This window comes from Lemur catta, chromosome 4 (assembly GCF_020740605.2).
Source record: "Lemur catta isolate mLemCat1 chromosome 4, mLemCat1.pri, whole genome shotgun sequence".
Taxonomy (NCBI): domain Eukaryota; kingdom Metazoa; phylum Chordata; class Mammalia; order Primates; family Lemuridae; genus Lemur; species Lemur catta.
This window is the reverse complement of record NC_059131.1, coordinates 54,940,682-54,959,691: the sequence shown is the minus strand read 5'-3', so window position 1 is coordinate 54,959,691 and position 19,010 is coordinate 54,940,682. Positions and strand designations below refer to the sequence as shown.

Sequence of the window (19,010 nt, the reverse complement as noted above, 5' to 3'; positions counted from 1 at the left end):
TCAAAAAAAAAAAAAAAAAAGAACTATGGGACAGCAAAGGCACCTCTGCTGGGTCCTTGTTCTCTTTGCAAGCTTTTTACCAGGTGATGGACTGGAGACTTGCTGAGTGCTGGACCCCAGTGGTTTGGTCATGGCTGGATGTGAAGATGACTGGCTGTCCTTTTGGAAGGGACTTGATTTTAGTTCTTTTTGCTCAGAGCTCCAGCTTGCTGCCCTGTCTAGAGCTAATGGGAGGAAAGCTATTGCCGTTCTGTTCTATATGAATGCTACTGTAAAAGAAGTGTCATCTGACTTGGGCAACAAGCTAGTGTATCCAAGACCCCTCAAAGCAGTGGTCCCCAACCTTTTTGGCACCAGGGACTGGCTTCATGGAAGACAATTTTTCCACAGGACTGGGGTCTGGGGGTAGGCGGCAAGGGGAAGGGAATAGTTTCAGGATGATTCAAGCACATTACATTTTATTGTGTAGTCAAATCTCTCTCCTAACGATAATCTGTATTTGCAGCTGCTCCCCAGTGTTAGCATCACTGCCTCAGTTCCATCTCAGGTCATCAGGCATTAGATTCTCATAAGGAGGGCACAACCTAGATCCCTCGTATCCATAGTTTACAGTTGGGTTTGCACTCCTCTCAATCTAATGCCACCACTGATCTGACAGGTGGCGCTTATGCAAGAGATGGGGAACAGCTATAAATATAGATGAAGCTTCCTCAGTCACTCTTCTACCCACCACTCACCTCCTCCTATTGTGGGCCAGTTCCTAACAGGCTACGGACCAGTACTGGTCTGCAGCCCAGGGGTTGGGGGCCACAGCCTTAGAGGGCCTAATCAGAACTCAAAAGCTGTAGGGTAGAACTCCCTCAAGTACAGATGCTGGACCTCTGTAGCAGAAATTACTCAAGCTATTTATTAGAAATGAAAATTCCCCGCCCGTCCCATCCTTAACCCATTATATAAGACACCTTAGGGTGGGAGAACGAAGAAAACGGAAGTCTGATTTTAAAACAAACGAGAATAACGGATGCATGTAAGTTTGAGAACTGATGTCCAGGACATGATCCATGCCTTCTAGTGGCCTATGCTCTAAACACCTGTAGATGCAGCCACTGTGAATCAAGATTCTGTCTTCAGTCTTCACAAAGCAGCACAGACGGCAGAACAAGAAACTTTAGGCTTATCTTCACTAATCAAACCACAGTATCCAGAGGACAGGAATCCTGTCTGCTCTTCACTGATGTTCCTCATTCCCCGGGCCATACAAGCACAGTGTCACGCTATAAGCAGAGCCAGCCTAGTGGTAGCCAGGAGCAGACAGGCCACCTAGTTAAGCTGTGCCTAGTTGGCCTTCTTGGATCTCAGCAATCATCATAACCTCTAAAGAACTCATTCATAAAAAAACTTCAAAGTGTCCTGCTTACCTGCAATTACCAAATCCAGTGAGGTAAAAATTTCCTCAGACTAGAATTGTACCCTGTTCCCTAAATCCTACTGAGAGTCTCAGGAGAGGACATATGCCTAAGGTTACTCCAGGTGATATTTTGCATGGAGACCACTTAGTTCCACTAACTGGTTGGGAAGGAATCATTACCACTTTGACAGAAGAAAACTGAGGTCACAGGTTAACTGGCAGCCACACAATGTGTATGTGTGGTGATGTGGAGGGAGGGGTAGCACACACAAATTACCTTCCCAGGTGCATGTGACTGGATACAGACCACAGGCCAAGCACCTGGGGCTGGGACTCTAAACTTTGGACTAAAACTATTCCTTAGGCCTCCAGGATACCTGTTGGCAGGTGCACTGAGGATGAACACAGCAAGTGTGTTTGATAACACAATCCAGTTGAGGAGTGGGTAAAGTGCATTTATTTTCTTCTATATGTGTTTTTTTGTTAAAGGAAAAAGGAAGAAAAAGACTCCTCCCTTTCAGCACCCAATGTCCACTGGGCTTGGAGTGGTGGAGCCAAAGCCAGCCCCCTAGGAGAAGGTGTAGGAGTAGAAGGCAATGGCATTGACGCTGTAGTCCATGGGGAGGAGGTGCCCAATGTGCTTGGCCCCCAGGCTGGCCCCACCCAGGGCGGAGGAGTGCCTCAGCTTCAGCAGGGTGAAGCTGGAGAAGAAGTTCTGAGCCTGGATCTCTCTGCCCTGGGTCAGCGCCAAAAGAAAACCTGGAGGGAAGAACACGGGACAGAGATGAGTGGAGATCAACAACCAGGGAGGGGGAGGAGACAAAGATGCCCAGGCCCTGAAGCACTCCTGTAGAGGTGCTGGAGGTGTCCACACGCCAAGTCCCCAGCACCCACCAGGGTGCACCAGAGCACATGGACCCAGTAACAGCTGTGGGTACTGGAGTCAGCAGCCCCTGGGGGGCCTGCCCTCCTCTCAGTTCCAGAGCACCCAATGCCAAGAACTCAGAGTAGCAATGCATGTCCTTGAGCTCTACTTCAGATGTCTAATGGCAACCATACAACGGCCTGAGGTAAGGCTGCCAGGGCTAAGAAGTCATGTTTCCTTCCTTCTGGCTAGGATTATACTAACTTGGGATGTTTTAACATGCTATTAAGTGCTGTGATTTTAAGTTAGATTTGTCATTAATGAACTTTTTAAAAGTGGCTATTATTCAATAAGTCATTTGGAATATAACGTCTTTGCAAGAGCTCAAGGAAGCTGGACAGGACATAATAAAAGGGCTCAAAGGCAGAGTGAGGTCGGGGGCCTTGGTTAGCCAGAGGCATCAGTGGCCTGTTCCAGCCTCAGGACGCAGAGCCCAAGTTCTCCCTGGGGCAAGCAGCTTTCTTGGGCCACCTCCTTTCCAGCCCATCCTCTGCCCTTGCCCTTCCCTCCTGCCCCCACCCCAGACTCACCTTCCTTAAGCAGCTCCCAGCTCTTCCACACAGAGCCCACACACAGAATGGGGAGGCCAATCTCCCCTTGGAACAAGACCTGGGCAGAGAACAGAAAACGGATGCTGGGGGCTGACCAAGCCTCGCCAGTGCTGAGGGGGTAGTTTCTTCAGATGAACCCACCCCATCCCACTTACTCTCCCCCTCCAGCCAAGAACCAAAAGGTGGATTCAAGGAAAGAAAAAAAAAGGGAGGAAAACAGAAACTCATAAAGGCAAGGGAGAGAAGAAGAAGGAAAAAGAGTTAAGCAACAACTTAAAGGAAGGAAAGGAGGGAGGGAAACAGACAGAAACACGACTAAAGGAGACAGCACATGCACATCAAACCAATTTACTACATACAAATGCAGATTACGGGCCAGTCACAGAGGGAGGCACTCAACCAAAGAACTTGCTTGTTATAGACATTCTGCAGAATTTTCTCATTCTCTAAGTTCATTTAAAATGCTATCCAACTTACACAGGGTTTGATGGGCAGTCCTGTCCCTCATGAGAAAGGACGAAACCTGGCCCACCAGCTCCCCACCTTCGTTTCCCACCTCCACTCACCGGGTCAATCTCAGGCAACACTGCTACCACGTGTCTGCCCAGCATCTCCCCAGCCTTCCTGAAGATGTAACGGGAAAGGGGGTCTCCCTGCTGAGCACCTGGGGTAGGGAGGAGGGAAGAAGGGAACTGCTGAGTACCTAGGGAACTGCCACTCCTGGGTTATCCTTTCCCTCTGTTGCAAGGCAGCAATTATGGAAGCACCTAAGCTAGCACAAGTCTAAGGATGGATGCCCACGCCCTGGCATGTGGGTAAGCAAGCCTCCACTGCCACCTCTCCACCCTTTCCCCCTTGGGCAAAGATGGCTCACTCAAGCAGTGGGAAGGGCAGCACCCCTGGAGGAGCATGCTGGCACCTGGTTTGCACTCTAGTTACACTGAGTTACTGTGAGTCTGTCCCTACAAGTCTCTCAGCTCTGGGGACCCAGGACCCTGGCTGAGCAGCTGGCTGGTCCTCCTGTCAGTGCCCCCGACTCGCCACCAGTAATATCTGCTGGTTAGCCCCTTCCTGGCTTTGTTCTGGAGGGTCCCTCTGTCCAACAAGATCTAAGAGAGCCCTGGAAAGCCCTGAGGCCTCAGGAATCCAAATTAAGGGAGTATGGACCTTACAGTGGAGAAAGAGCAACATGTAGCACACAAGCCCTATGTTCAGCTTCTCCTGACACCCAAAAAAATATGCCTCTCTATAATCCCCTAATTCTCTGAGTATAATTAGCTAAAAAAAAAAATTACAGATTTGTCCAAAGGACAACTGCTTCACAAATTTCTCAGGAATAGGCACACTGACTGCATGCACAAGCCATGATGGTTGCCAAGGAGGGAAATACAGGTAACACAGAACAATTGTCATCACAACCCACATACCCTTCCTGCCTCCACTCCAAGGCCCGCCACCACCAAGGCCAGTGGTGGCAGAGAACTGAGGTCACTTGGTAAGAGAGAAATTGGTATCCAGTCCCCATCTGGACCCCATTCTAACCCCCAGTTGGGGAACAGATAAAACCCTGCCCCACCTCTAGTACCTTCTGCAATTTTCCGGCAAAACCCAGCAAACCTGCATTTATCAAAGTCTCTATACAGGTGGGTGAGTATTCCTAGCCGATCTGGCACCTAAGGGACAGAGAGAGGGCACAAGATAGTCAGCAGAAGCAAAAGAAAATCCCCCACCTGCCCACCCAAGCTGGCCTTCCTAATGTCTCTCCCACTTAAAAAGCTAGAATAGTTTTTTCGGTCTTTTTTTTTTTTTTTTTTTTTTTTTTGAGACAGAGTGTCACTTTGTTGCCCGGGCTAGAGTGAGTGCCGTGGCATCAGCCTAGCTCACAGCAACCTCAAACTCCTGGGCTTAAGCGATCCTACTGCCTCAGCCTCCCGAGTAGCTGGGACTACAGGCATGAGCCACCATGCCCGGCTAATTTTTTTGTATATATATTTTTTAGTTGGCCAGATAATTTCTTTCTATTTTTAGTAGAGACGGGGTCTCACTCTTGCTCAGGCTGGTCTCGAACTCCTGACCTCGAGCGATCCACCCGCCTCGGCCTCCCAGAGCTAGGATTACAGGCGTGAGCCACCGCGCCCGGCCAGTTTTTTCGGTCTTTTTAGCTCCAGAAGGTACAAGGATTTGAGATTTCTCATTTGAGAAAAGTTCTGTTTTCCCCCACATGAACTTCATTGCTTCTTCCAGATTAGTTAGAAGGCAGCACAGAATACAGATTTGTGTTTACCAAAGCATATTATGTAGTTCCCTGAGGTGCTCTTGAAAAGACTGCTTTGGTCACGGGAATCTAAGGAATGCTGCATTCTGTAACTCTCTCTTAGAGAGTCACAGTGCACATTAGCTAATTAAAGGTTCTGAGAAGTCCTGCCACCAAGAAATTGACTTGTTTCTCCCAAACTTATCTGAACACAGAAGGTCTTTCCTCCACCCCAACAAACTTACATGCCCTTAACACCTCTAAGGTTCTGAGGAACCAGTGACTGCCCACAATACATTTCAGTAAATGGAACGGGGGCACCTAAAATTTGAGCTCCTACAGCAATACACTAAGCATTTTATATACTATCTTTTTTGATCTTTGTAACAACTTTGTAAGAATGACTAAATGACAGAAGAGGGAGCAGTAGACATATCAGCAGAGTTTAGAACCAACTGGCTGAGTCAGGATAGCTTAACTCCACTTCCTGCAGCAACTGCTATAAAAGTGATTTTTCTTCCTGGTCCCCCCCCCCCGCCCCTACTCCTCAACTTGGGCCAGGCCAAAGTTCCTCTTTAATCACCAATCCCTCAGCACTGAGAATACAGGTCCTACTTGCCAGCATCTCTAGTCTTCCTTGGCCCCAGCCCCAAAGACTAACTGGCCCTCACGCAGAAAGACATCTATCAAATAAACGTATCTGCCTTTCCTCTCCCTTCCACCTCCTCTCCCACCTTTTACCTCTGGTTCTGCTAAAGGCAGCTTTCCTAACCCACTACAACTGAGCACAGCACAGACAAGGAGTCAATCCCCAGTGCTGAGTAGGAGGCTGCACCTCCCCCAGAACTCTTCCTGCCCATCTCTTAATGGGCTCTCCTGACCCACACAAGCCAGAAGTAGCTCAGCAGCTCACAATTTGTTCTGTCTCTGCCCCCGACTGCACCCTGCACTTTTCATTCTAGACTAGAATGCCATCTGCTTTCACCTCCCAGTAGGTACTAGCTGCCCAAGAATGAAGTCTGGCTACCCATCTGTCCCCAGACCACCCCTTCTCCTCCTGTCACCTTCCTGGAAGGTGCTCCCCACATCATTCTGAATCCTGTCCTACGACTTCTCCACCCCACAGCTCTGACCCACAACTCACCCTGATTTCCCTTTGGTCCACCCAGTCCAACCCTTGCATCCACTTCTGCTCCCAGTCTCCCACTGCCCTACCTAAGGCGTGCACATCTACTGGGGGACAGGGAGCGTACCTGGAAATAGTTGAACATGGCCTGCTTGACATAGCCAATATCATGAGGAGCCGCCTCTAGGTTGTCAATGGAGTCAAAGACTATTTTCACTGCTTGGTGTGCAATCCAGTAGGCTGCAGAGAGCAAAGAGGGCTAAGAAGATGGGAGCAATCTCCCTGAGTTCACCAGGAAGGAAACTCAGACTTGGGGAGAGTGATCTGGTAGGGTTTTATAGCAAATTAGGTTTCCTGAGTCCCAGCCTGAGGGGCCTCTAATCAAACTGTATCTGACTGACCAACATAAGGGAAAGCTGACGGGAGAAGACAGAGTAGGTGAGGCTGTGTCATATCAGCTCCCACCCAAAGATAAGACAAGGTCAGTAGCTGTCACAAATACCACCAGAGTTACTGCCATGAGCTTGACCTCAAGGGCCGCTATGAAAATGTACACATGCTGCCTATAAAGAAGTGGTGGTGGGAGGAGCTTTGGCAGCCCCTTCCCACTGGCAGGCCGTAATGGCATCTCCTGGCTTCTGCGGTGTTAACCCTCATAGTTTCAACTCCTAAGGACTCCAAAAGTCAACACAGGTCGGACACTGTGCTGAAGCACGAATATGAACCCCGGGTGTAAGTCACTGCTGAAGTGCAAGGGCAACAGGAGGTCCAGCATCTGCATCTCTATTATCTCCCAGACATCATCCTGCACTTGGAATGGTCAGTTTCAGGAGCTGTCCCCAGACAGCCCCAGTCAGCAGGCCAAGGGCAGGGAGAGGAAAATGGGGAGCTAAAGGAAGGGGAGGTCTAGGACTCTGAGCCAGGCCCAGTCAGTGTAAGCTCACCTGAGCCCTCGTCTCCCATCATATGGCCCCAGCCACCACAGCCACTCTCAGAGCCATCAGGGTTGATGAGCCTGCAGTTGGAGCCTGTCCCAGAGATGAGCACGATCCCACCTGGGGAAAGGGCATGGGAGGCTCAGTGTGGCCAAGGCCTTGCACAGAGCAACAACTGCCAACTGCGGAAAGACAGGACAGAAACCAGCCCCAGGCAAAGGGATCACCACCCAGTCTTACAGAGGAGAAAACTGAGCCCAGCTAGTTTCCTGACTGAGGATGAGGGCCTGGGTCTCAGAGAAACTCCAATCATATAGAGCCCTTCTCTGGACGACAAAGAGGAACACGAGTCTGCTCCTCCTTACGGGAACAAGCTCTTTGCCTAACCACTCTTCATGTGACTACCTGCTTTATTGAGAATCTACTATGTGCCAGGGACTGTGCTGACCCTGTTCTCATAGTGTTACTCATTCAATACCTTAAACTAACTTACAAATACAATTACTCCATATCATAGATAAGGAAATTGAAACTCAGAGAGTTCCATAACTTCTCCAAGATGGTACAGCTGGCAAAATAGGAGCTGGGATTCAAACGCCAATACTGTGACGCCAACACTCTTTACACTATCACAGAGATGCCCCCACACTCTCCTCCATACTCACAGCTCCTCTCGGCTTGCCTGCATCACCGCACTGCCCCCAGGGGCTCCCTCCTCTGCAGTGGAGTCTTATGTGTGACTCCACTCCTAGCTTCCCACCAAGACAGCTTTCCTGCTGGCCCTCCTTCTGTCCGGTCCTTGCTCTGGCAGGGACTTAGGCTAATGAAAGGCGAGTCAAGGGCAATATGACAGAGGCTGCCTTCCAGATATTTGCAAGACAAATTTTGCCAGCTACATCCAAGGGGCTTACCCAAGAAAACCAGTTCTCAATCTCATCCCTCCCTCCACCTCCTCACCATCCGGCGTAGCTGTGGCGATGGAGCCGGCGGCGTCGGTAGTGATTAGGTAGCTTTCACTCAGGTAGGGAAATCGGTCCCTCAGCTCCTCCATCAGGATCCTCACCGCGTCCTCCTGCTCCCCACCGCTCAGGGATAGGCCCTAGGCCACGCGGGAGGTGAGCCAGTGTGCACAGCCCTGGACCCAGCTCTTCTCAGCCCCTCCCCTCCTGCTGCCTGACACCTGCTCTCCACATCTGGCCAGGCCCTGCTCATCCAGCCTCAGTCCTCCTGCCACCCCACACAAGGACCCCTCAGACGGCTGTGGCTGCAAGAACTTGGACTGGGGATGGACAGAGTTAAGAAGGGATTCAACAATGCCAGGTTTGGAACTTGGGAGGACAGTAGTGCTCTTAACAGAAGAGCAGGCAGAGGAGCAAGGTGAGGGGAGATGGAGAGAGAAGCTTGGTTTGGAGTATTCAGGGTTTGGCTATGCCTGCAGAACATCTCATGGTATGTCCAGGGAGTAGCCAGAGCTACAGCAACTCGGAAGAAAGATCTGAGTTGAGAATAACAATAGCTAACGTTGAATGAGTGCATATGGGTCTGGCTCTATACTAACCATTTGGGGATACACCACGTCATTTTACTTTCCCAACAACTCTGAAGTAGCTACTGCTATCCACGTTTTCCAAATGAGGAACTGAGGCTCAGAGAAGGTAAGTAACCTACTTAGGGTCACACAGACATTCAGTGGCAAAGCTAGGATTCAAACCAGGGTCTCAGTGGCTCTCCAAAGCCCTGCGCTTTTCCAACACATTTGTGGCTTGTAGGTTACAACAGAAGCCACAAGAATGGGTGAGATTATGAAAGTTTTGACACCAAGGATTAAGCCTTGGAGGTCTTTTCCTCTACAGTCGTCAAACTCATCTAGTCCAAACTTGCTACCTGTCTCCAGTGTTGCCGATGGCTTAATTCCCAGATTCTACCCCAGACTCACCAAGCTTCGTAGAGGTACCAGAGGATCCACCCCTGCTTTCCGTTTGGCCTTGTTCACCATCTCATTGATCCGCTCCACACACTTGTCTGTCCCGATCAGCTGGCCCCAACCAAGGAAAAGAGGAGTTACAAAGGCTTGCAGGACCTGTGTTGCCCCTACCAGCTGTTCTAGGAGCCCCAGCCACCACCTCAATAGGAGTTACAGGGAATAAAATCAGAACCAAGCCCTCTGGTCCCCTCAGTGTGGCTTTTACCCAGTGATTTGTGCTCAGTCCATCTGCTTCTGCCAGGATCTGCCCATCCTCCGAGAGTAAAAGGACCTTGGACCGTGTGCCTCCCCTACAGAACACAAGAGGGCACTCAGTCTTGCTGAGAAAAACCTGCAGACAGAGCAAAGCTTGTGCTGTCCTTGTCACAGGCAGAGCCCAGTATGACACGGAGGAGAGAGCCTCCACAAACCCAATTGCCACTCCCAAACCCACCTCTGTAGTTTGGTGTTTGCGGTGCTCTTTAACCTTGAAACTTTCTCTCGTGTGTGGCCTACCCCCACAAATTAGTTAAGGCTCCATTAGTTATGCTTTCACAGTGTCTCCAAAACTATTAAAGACTCCCCTACAGTAAGAGTATGTTCAGTTGTTTTGTGTCTGCCTCTCCCTAGGCTGTGAGCTCCACTGGGTCAAGCTCTGAATCATTTACCTATCCTCAGAACCAGCACAAGGCCTGGCATGGGCAACACTCAGTAAACCACTGCTAAAGAGAATGGTACATCTCTCTGCTTCTCTCACAATAGCTAACGGCTGCCTTTCAAGATCCAGCTCCAGCTGCCAAGGCCTTCAAGACACCCTTGTGAGAAATGCTGACCCAATGGCAGGGAGAGTTTACACATATTTAAGCAACCAAACTCTCAAAAGGTGTTAGTGGGGGAGATGGTAGTTTAGGGGGAGATTTGGGGTGGTGGGATGTATGTTTCTTTACTGATCTGTACTTTTAGGAATGGCAGAAGAAGATACTGAAGACCTGCTGATCAAACTCAAAGACGACATGAAGTTTCAAGGAGTAGTTAATGCATGAGGTGGCAGATTCAACATCCAAAAGAATATCTTGACAAACTGGAAGGAATGGGTCATAATTTACAGATGACTATAACAAGGATGAATGCAAACTCCTATGTTTAGTTTATTTTTTAAAAGTGCTACTGATACATGACCAGGGAGATCAATCTTAAAATGTGTGTGAAAAGACTTTAGAGTCTGTGAGTCAGCAATGAGATGTGCCTGCCACAGAAGTGAATCCAATCTCAGATTCGAAAGTACAGTGTCTTGGCTAAGGGGACAGCACCCTATATTATGTCCTGATTTGACACATCTAGGTTCACAAAATGTTGTCACCGGCAGGGACTTGCAGATCATCTTGTTCATCCTCATCTTCACTTTACACATGTGGTAAGTGAAGCCCAGAGAAGGCAAATGTCTTGGTCACAGTCATACCCAGAAATAGAGCTATTACAAAAAGTTCAGTAGACAAGCTTCTGAGCAGGAAAAATACAAGAACAGAAGGTTTAATCCGGTGTGAGGAGCATGGAGTGCCGACACGAATGGAGGAGTTTCAGGCATTCAGGACAAGCTAGTATTCTGGCTTCCAGCTGCTCTAGATCCCAGACACACTCCGGCAAAGATCTTTGTCCCGGCTTCCACCACTCCCACTCCCCAACCCAGCATCTTCACCCCTGACACCTGTTCTGCGGATCTCTCTCCGGGGTCAGGAAGAGGGGAAAAGAGATGCTTGTCCAGCAGAAGACTGCAGAGTGGGTCGTTTGCGGAAGAAAGGGGCGTGGTTCCCCCGGGAAACACAAAGGACTTCCCCCCCCCCGGGGTGTGGCTGTAGCACGCGCAGAGTCCCCGCAAGCATACAGCCAGCACACAAGGGCGCCCTGGCGCGTGCAGACACCTCTCCTCTGCAAGGCCTTGAAGTCCCAAATCTCAAAGTGGCAGGACCCTGAGGAGCGAGATCACCAGCCTGCCGACCTGGCCACGGCCTTCCACCCCGCCCTCGGGCACGGGATGCTCCAGGCCGCCCCTCCCCAAGAGCCCTCCGCGGGGCCACACTCACCCCTCTACACCCCCGTAGAGCGCGGCCATGCTGCTGCCACTTGAGTGATGATGGTCCCGCCGTTTGCTTCCCTGCCGGCAGCCGCTTCCCTCCCTCCCGCCTGCTCGGCACCGCCCCGCGTCACGTGACTGCTCGAGCAGTCCAGCTGACTCCCAGTGCGCGTGCGCGAGGCGTGGAGTTTGAGCCGCATTCGTTCCCGGATCGCTCAGGCTTGGTGTCGCCTTTTGACTGGGTGAGTGCAGTTCGCATCGGCTTCTGCGGAACCCTCCAGGCCCCTCCCGCCCTCCTGGAGCCGCCAGAGATGGATATCGGATCCCAAGTGGAGGAACCAGAAAGGGATGTCAGGGTTGGACCCTCTGGACACGTCACTGCCCTGCCCACACCTCAGTTCCCGGAAGTTGCTGGCACCGCGGCTTGGCGCATGCGCACTGCCTGTGTGGGCCGCGTGGATGTGACGCACACGTGACACGCTCAGCCGGACCCCACGGAGGTGTGTGGAGTTGCGGAGCCGCGCGCACATTCATGGTGATTCCCCTCGGCCTCTTTCAGAAATTAGTGTAATGTGCAGGGCAACACCTGCTTGCGAAAGTCCCACGGGCACATGCAAACACCCGCGCAGATCGTTACGCTGTGCCGGTGTGAATATTCGGAACCGGGAGAAGCTAGAAGTCGGTTGGAAAGGGAGAAAAGCCTCCAGACTGTTCTGGCAGCCCTGAGAACGGAGCGTTCAGCTATTACTCCCCACTCAGTTTAGTTCCTTGTGGAGGATATTTGCGAGGACATAGAATACCCGGAAAACTAGGAGATAAGGTTTTCCTAGTTTTTAATTGCTTTCCAGCCACTACCCCTGCAGTGCATCGGGAAAGGGAATGGGTGTCGGAAAGGGGAAAATACTGGCCAGGTGTGGAGACAAGCTGTGGTCCCTGCCAGGCTCCTTCCTGCAGGCAGTTCTAGGAAGGCTGTCAGCTGCTCTTTGGCTTCTCTCTTCGGGAACATCAGCTAGCCTGTCCCCTTTCTAATTCTCGACCCACCCCCTTGACTGCCAGCCATCTTGTAAAGAAATGCTGGTCTGGGACCCCCCTTTCCCTGATAGCCAGCTGGGTCTGGGTATGCGTTGGTGTGAAAATTTGAGGTACGTGTGCTTTTTAAACTAGAAGAGAGGGGGACTTTACCTCACTTCTTATCTAACTGGGACGCTGGAGCGTCACAAGAGTAAAAAGTAAGTCACTACATGATAGAGAATATTAGAGATGGGGGTAGGGATTTTTTTATGCTCACCTATGACATTTTCATTCATAGCACATCAGAGCTAGAAGGTACTTAATCCAACACTCCGTTTTAGAATAAGGGAGCTAGTAGATTCTGGTGGGATTAAACTGGGCAGGATTTTTGGAGGAGTCAAGAGTGTAGGAGGTTTTTGAACGAACTGCTCCTTTCCTGCACTAGTGCAATGAGCCTTGGGACCTATAAGTATGTTACTGGAAAAAAAGCCAAACTCTGTAAAGTAATTTTAGAGAGATTTACTCTAAGCCAAATTTGAGGACCATGACCTGGAGCCATGCTCAAGAAGCCTTGAGGAAGTGGACTCACTGTGGTTGGATTGCAGTTTGGTTTTATACATTTCAGGGAAACAGGGGTTACAGGTAAAGTCATAAATCAATATGTGGGAGGCATACATTGGTTTTGGCCCTAAAAGCTTGGCCATCTCCAAGGGGAGAGGGGGGCCTTACAGATAATAGGTGGGTTTAAATATTCTTTGACTTGTAATTGGTTAAAGACATGAAGATTTGTCTAAAGGCTTGGAATGTTTTAACCTAAGGAACTGTTTATCAAAGATAAACCACAGGACATATATTTGTTGTGTAAATTGAGGACCTGCAGGTTTGTCTTGCATACCCTTAGGCCTCTTAATGGGTTACAAAGGATGCCTCCAAGAAGGGGAGGGGCATGATGAATCATGTCTGACCTCCCTCCTCCTGGCAGACAATTTAGTTTTGGTATATCCTCTTCACCAAGAGGGGGTCCATTCAATCAGCGGGTTGGGGGTGAGCCTTAATATTTTATTTTAGTTCACGAGTATAACATTCATGTTTGCCTTTGTAGTGCTTGATTAGGAAAATAGGCAAAAAGGGAAGTGCCCAGGTTTGAGAACTAGAATTAAATTCACCATTTACTAGCTAGATGATCTTGGGTGAATTGCACATAATTATTGCTGCTTCTCCTCTACAAAATGGAGATAGTAAACATCCACCTACCGGGGCTAACAGGAGATTTAGATACCAAAAGACTTTTGGAAATCCTAAAGTACGTAATAGACCTTAACTAATCTTTATTTATATTACTAATTAGCGTGTGCTGCCCTACACAGTATCCACATATGATTCTTGAGCAACTTGACATGTGACTAGTCCAAAATGAGGTGTACTATCAGTGTAAAATACAGTATTTCAAAGACAGTAGCAAGAAAGAATGTAAAATACCTCATTAATCATTTTTATGTGAATTACATGTAGAAATATAACATTTTGGATATCATGGATTAAAATTATAGATTATTAAAGTTAATTTTCCTGGTCTTTTTTATCATTTTAAACGTAGCTACCAGAAAGTTTAAGATTGCACATGTTGCTTATATTTGTGGCTTCCATCATATTTCTATTAATACAGTGCTGTTCTATGTCTTGTCTCTTCTCCATCCGGGCCAGAATATTTCAAAGTCACTGAGTGCCTATTTAGGAAATAAATAATGGCCATATGATTGATTTAAAGAAGAAAGTGGCATTGATTAAAAGATTAATAATAATAGTGTACATTTGTATTGTGCCTTATAATTCTATAAAGTTCTTTTATGTACCTTAATCTTGTTTGAGCATCCTAAATAAACTTTAGGAGAATGACAGGGATTTCTAACCACATATTACAAGTGAGGAAACTGAGATTCTGAAATCAAAGTAATTAGCCTAGGCTCACACAAATAATAAATGTTGCTTATTCTGTGTGTGGGTAGTTACTGCTATGGGAAGGAAATAAAGATGTTGTGATATAGAAAAGTGCAAAAGCTTGCACTGGGCTTGCAACATCCCTGCAGTTACCCTTATAATGCTCATGAGGTTGATAAAGTCCTTGAAGAATATACAAGCCACAGCCTTGTTCCCTGTCTTCTCTACTCTGTCCCCATGACCCCACGGAGGACATAGTGGGGGTGGGGGTTGAGGGACAATGGAAAAGTGTCTTCCCTTCCAAATCCACTTGTGATTTTGGGGCAGAGGACTTTTGGCCCCAAGATCCTCAACAGATTATGTTGACTTAGTTCATGAAGTACAGCCACATCTGTTTTTACTCACCACAGTATTTCTAGGGCTAACCTCAGTACCGCGCACGTGATAGGAACACCATAAATAGTTTTAAGAGTGCTTATAAACTATAAAGCACTGTGCCACAAATGAGTAGTAAATGCCCCACTGTGAACTAAAGAAGGGAACAAGCAAAAAGTCCATGGCACAATTTGCAGAACAGATTGGGGACGGAAAGACATAGAAAAAATAAGTGAAATTGTGAAATGGGGAAGCAGGAGTTAGTGGTCAGGGAACCCTAAAAAGGATCTAACCCTAATCTGTCTTGCATGAGGAAGTTGCCAGTACATGTGTGACCTTGGCGCTGTGCCTTAAAATAATTAATCTGTCAGGTTCCTCATAGTGGGACAAATGGAAAGGGAGAGCTTGGAGCAGGGAGACATTTAGAGTGCTGGGCAGTATCTCTTTGATCATGTAGGACAAAAAACAAGAGAAAAAAAAAAAGTCTGGGCAATGGCCCAGGCAAGAGATAAGACAAGGAAGTGATAGAGCACAGGACAGAACAGGAGTCACAGGGAGGGATCCACATGGGGGTCATGCTGACATCTCGTGCTGTTGAACAGGGATGAGAAAGGGGAGAGAGGCTGGAGTTCGCCTTCCGGCAATGAAAGAAGGGCTCCCTTACCAAGGGTAGAGGTAGGACTCTGGGGCTGGTAGCTGCAAGGCAAAGGAAGAGCTCTTTCAGACCTGCAGGACTGCCAGGATCAACCCAGAAAGATTGGGGTGCTGGAGTCTCCAGAGCACAGAAGCAGCTGTAGACAGCTGGCATAAACATTCTGCCCTTCCAATTTATTCAGCCGTGTGAACGAAGAGAAAGAAAAGAGGGATTGTGCAAGAGGAAGGGGGATAGGATGGGCAGGGCTCTCTAGGGTTTCAGGGCCACGACCCAGAGTGTTGTGTGTAGGTGGTGGCTAGGGTTAGGGCCAGGCAGCTTTCCTTCCCTCCTCCACCCACCAAGGAGACCTAGACAGTGTGACCTGCAGGCAAGAGGCTGGGCAGTAACTTAATTAGTGAAAACAGTCCCCCTGCATGGTGCCCTGCAGGTCTCAGAGTTCCCTGGGCTACCTGGAGCCAATCTGGACTGTTCCAATCCTGCTAAGGACAATGAGACCAGTCCTGAGGTTTACTCAGGACTGGGGGTGGGGGGGTGGGGTCTAGGACATGGGACTTTCAGTTTTAAAAATGGCATGAGTCGGTCACCCTATGAAGAAATCCCTTCTGGAGGGGTCCCAGAGTAAGTCTGAGGGAGTGACCCCAGTGATCCAAGCTACTGGTGATACGACTTGAGGGTTTTTAGGAGTTTTATAAAGTTATCTTCCAATAATTGAGGAGGGCAGGATTTATATGTTACTGCAAATAATAAAGTAAGGTATTACTCCATAGATAATTTAGCAGTATTTCTCAAAGTGTTCCCTGAGGAGATGTTACTTGGTGCTTCCAGAATAAAGCGTTCTTATGATCCTTGGGCACACTGGGGCTTCCAAAATCCACCTGCCCTGCCTTACCCTGGGGCGTCACAGCGCCATCAGTACACTGGGGCTCAGAGAAGCCACAAAGGAGAGAACCCTATTTAGTCCCGTTTAATGGCTAAATAAGCAAGGTTATTTGCTCAGATGGAGTCCTCTCAGCAGTATTAAGGCCCCGATACATTCTTCCCCACACACACTACAAGTTTTCTCTTAATTCCAGTTTAGAAAACTCTGGAAGAGAAGATAGATCTACAGGGTCACCTACTTTAAGGCTGTGGAGTCCTTATACCAACTGAATAATCCCATAGGCAGATTTTAAGCTAGAAGTATAATTTCTATTCTTGTTCAATTTTTTTTATTAATAATCCGCTGGCTTGTAAATACTGGATCCTACTCAAAGACCACAAAACTTTTCAACTCCCCAGGTGCCTCAAGCGGAGGCCCTAGGCCTGGACTTTGTTTCCTCTGGGCTGGAACCACGGGCAGCTGGGGTTCCATTCCCTGGAGCCGGCTCATCGGTGCCGAAGGCCCAAGCCCTGAGGAAGGTGGACAAGGCTGAGCCCTGGCCGTGTGGGAGAGTCCTTCCTCTCACCTTTTGCCTAGCGCAGCCCAGAATCTTCCCCCAGCTTCTGTTTCAGTAAGACCTTGGGCTGCCCCAGCTTTTTCTGGCCCCTAAGGAGAAGGAGTAGGTGGCTTTCAGCTCTCCAGACCCAAAGCAGGGGCCAGACCAGGCCCAGGCCTCTCATGGGTCCTCCCCTGCACCCTGCCTCTGTCTGTGTGAGGGACTATATCAAAGGAGGCCATTAATGTTGTTGACCTGATGGGGCTTTTTTGCAGTGGTGAACCTTCAGCTGGGGGACTGGGGGGAGAAAGGCAGGAGAGCTGTGCCACACCCCAAGTCTACCCTGAGCTCTGCAGTCCCCTGATGGGGGCAGATGGGATAAGGATGTAGCCATAGGTTGTAAGAGCAGCCAAGAGCAGCAGTAGGGGAGACTTCCTGGAGGAGGTAGGATTTGAGGGTGGCTTGGAGAGTGAGAGGTATTCTAGTCCCAAATTGGGAGGAGATTTTGGCCCTGGAAAACTTGCAAAAGGGCACAAATTGGGCTCTGGAGTGGAGTGGGCACCCCCCCCAATAGGAAGCCAGGTCTGGAGCTTTCTTGTGGCCCAGGCTCTAGCTCCCTCTCCTCCCTCAAACTCCACTGGGAGGAAATTCAGACACACCAGCACCCACCAAGGGTCCCAGCCTTGGCTGAGGAAAAGCCACTTCGCCCTCCCCAGAGGGGAAGGATGGCAGGTAAGCTGGAGTAGCCACTTCTACCCTGACAGCTGTCCCCTGAAATCCCCAGCAGCGGGGTCAAGAAGCAGGACAGCATCCAGCTTAGGGACCTGACAGATGGATACCAGGAGGGATGGATTGTGTATTCCAGTTAGCCGAGAGCTTCCTCCCCCTACCCTTCTGGACACTGCCCCTCCCCTACCCCCAATTAAGGATGTGCACCCTAAGACAAGCCCTGAGAGACAGCAGGGATTGACCTAGAGAAGTGTCCTTGTAAGGGTGGCATTTCAGGCACTGTGATAGGTTATCATAGATTCCTGGGCTTGGGCCCTTCCTTACACCCTTGTTATCACACTATGCCCCTGGCCAACTGCCTACCTGGAGGCCAGCCCTGTTGCTGAGCAATCTCAGCCTTCTCCCAGGAATGAGCAGGGCGGGGCTGCCATCAGCAAGGCTCGCTGGCCCAGTTGGTCCCATGTGGCCAGGCATGTGCGGTTCAGTGGCCTGCTGAGGACTAAGCAGAGGGGACAGCAGCGCCTTTGCTGAGACAAGTGGGAAGAAGGTATCAGCCATGGCTGACCGAGCGGTGACCCAAGGCCCAACACAGAGCCAATTAGCGGCCACCACAGTGGTGGTGGGCTTGCTGCGGCTTCTACAGGAGGTCCCATGTGCAACTGGCATGTCAGGCCGAGTTAGCACCAGGAGGGCTGAGTGGACTCTGACTGAAGGCTGCCTGGATGGGAGAATGTGGGTGATAACACTTTCCCCAGGCTCTGGGGAGCTGAGCAGAGTGAGACATGGCAGTATGCACACCCCAGCCCACAGCCTGCGTGTGCTGTGTGCGTGTTCGTGTACATGTTTGCCATACAGACCTGTGTGTCAGTGGCGTGTGCGTGCCTGCTCAGGTTCATTGGGCATATTTAATGCGTGCCTACTTTGTGTGCACTGGGAATTCTGGGACTAAACTAGCCAAAGTCTCTGCCCTCATGGAGCTTACATTTTAGTGGGAGAAACAGAAAATAAACAAACATCTACTATGTTGTTGTGTTGTGATAAGTGCTATGAGGAGGCAAAACAGGGAACGGGGTAGGAGTTGCTATTTAGCAAGGATGGTCAGGGAGGGCTTCTCTGAGGAGGTGGTCTTGTCCTGAACAATGAGGGGGCAGCCTGTTGGATATCTGGAAGAGGAGGGCTATAGACCGAGGGTGGAGAGCAGAGCCAGTGTGAGAGGAGCTGGAATGCTATTCTGCTGCCTGTGTGTGTGGTGCAGACAGGAAGAAAAGGGAGATACTACAGCTAGGGGTGGCGTCTGAAAGCCCAGACAGGGGGACAGCCCTCAGTAAGAACCTACCTGCCCAGCTCAGCTCTAAATCTAATCCCACCACTGAGCACACAGGGGCCTCCCCTGCTTGTGCAGACAGCACCTGGGACTGTCCCCAGTGGGCACCCACGGCTCTGCTGCTCCAGCTGTGTCCACATGGTGCCCAGCTCCTAGGGATGCCCGGGGAGAGCAACCAGGGCTCACACAGTCAGGCTTGACCCTGGGACCAGAGCCTGAACCTGGCCTTGAAGCTGTATTTCAGCGGCCAGAGGCACAGCTGCCGTGGATTCCCTGACACACAGGACTCACTGGCAGGTGGTGTGAAGGGCCTGCCCAGAGGACCGAAGG

General features: G+C 49.8%; 2 protein-coding genes across 2 annotated transcripts in view; one reads left to right on the top strand and one right to left on the bottom strand.

Annotated features, from left to right (window-relative positions):
• Window positions 1-1,846: 1,846 nt before the first annotated feature.
• Window positions 1,847-11,611, bottom strand: NAGK (N-acetylglucosamine kinase). The gene is given in 11 exon segments (XM_045549814.1): window positions 1,847-2,167; window positions 2,864-2,942; window positions 3,451-3,548; window positions 4,470-4,557; window positions 6,392-6,504; window positions 7,209-7,319; window positions 8,157-8,298; window positions 9,136-9,234; window positions 9,389-9,473; window positions 11,244-11,293; window positions 11,296-11,611. Coding segments are annotated over 11 exon segments (1,194 nt in total). The 5' UTR covers window positions 11,434-11,611; the 3' UTR covers window positions 1,847-1,976.
• Window positions 11,495-19,010, top strand: part of TEX261 (testis expressed 261) — a 26,849-nt gene continuing 19,333 nt past the window's right edge. Inside the window, exon 1 of the mRNA XM_045549816.1 lies at window positions 11,495-12,375. The gene's annotated coding sequence lies outside the window, so the exon portion shown is untranslated. The remainder of the gene's footprint in view (window positions 12,376-19,010) is intronic.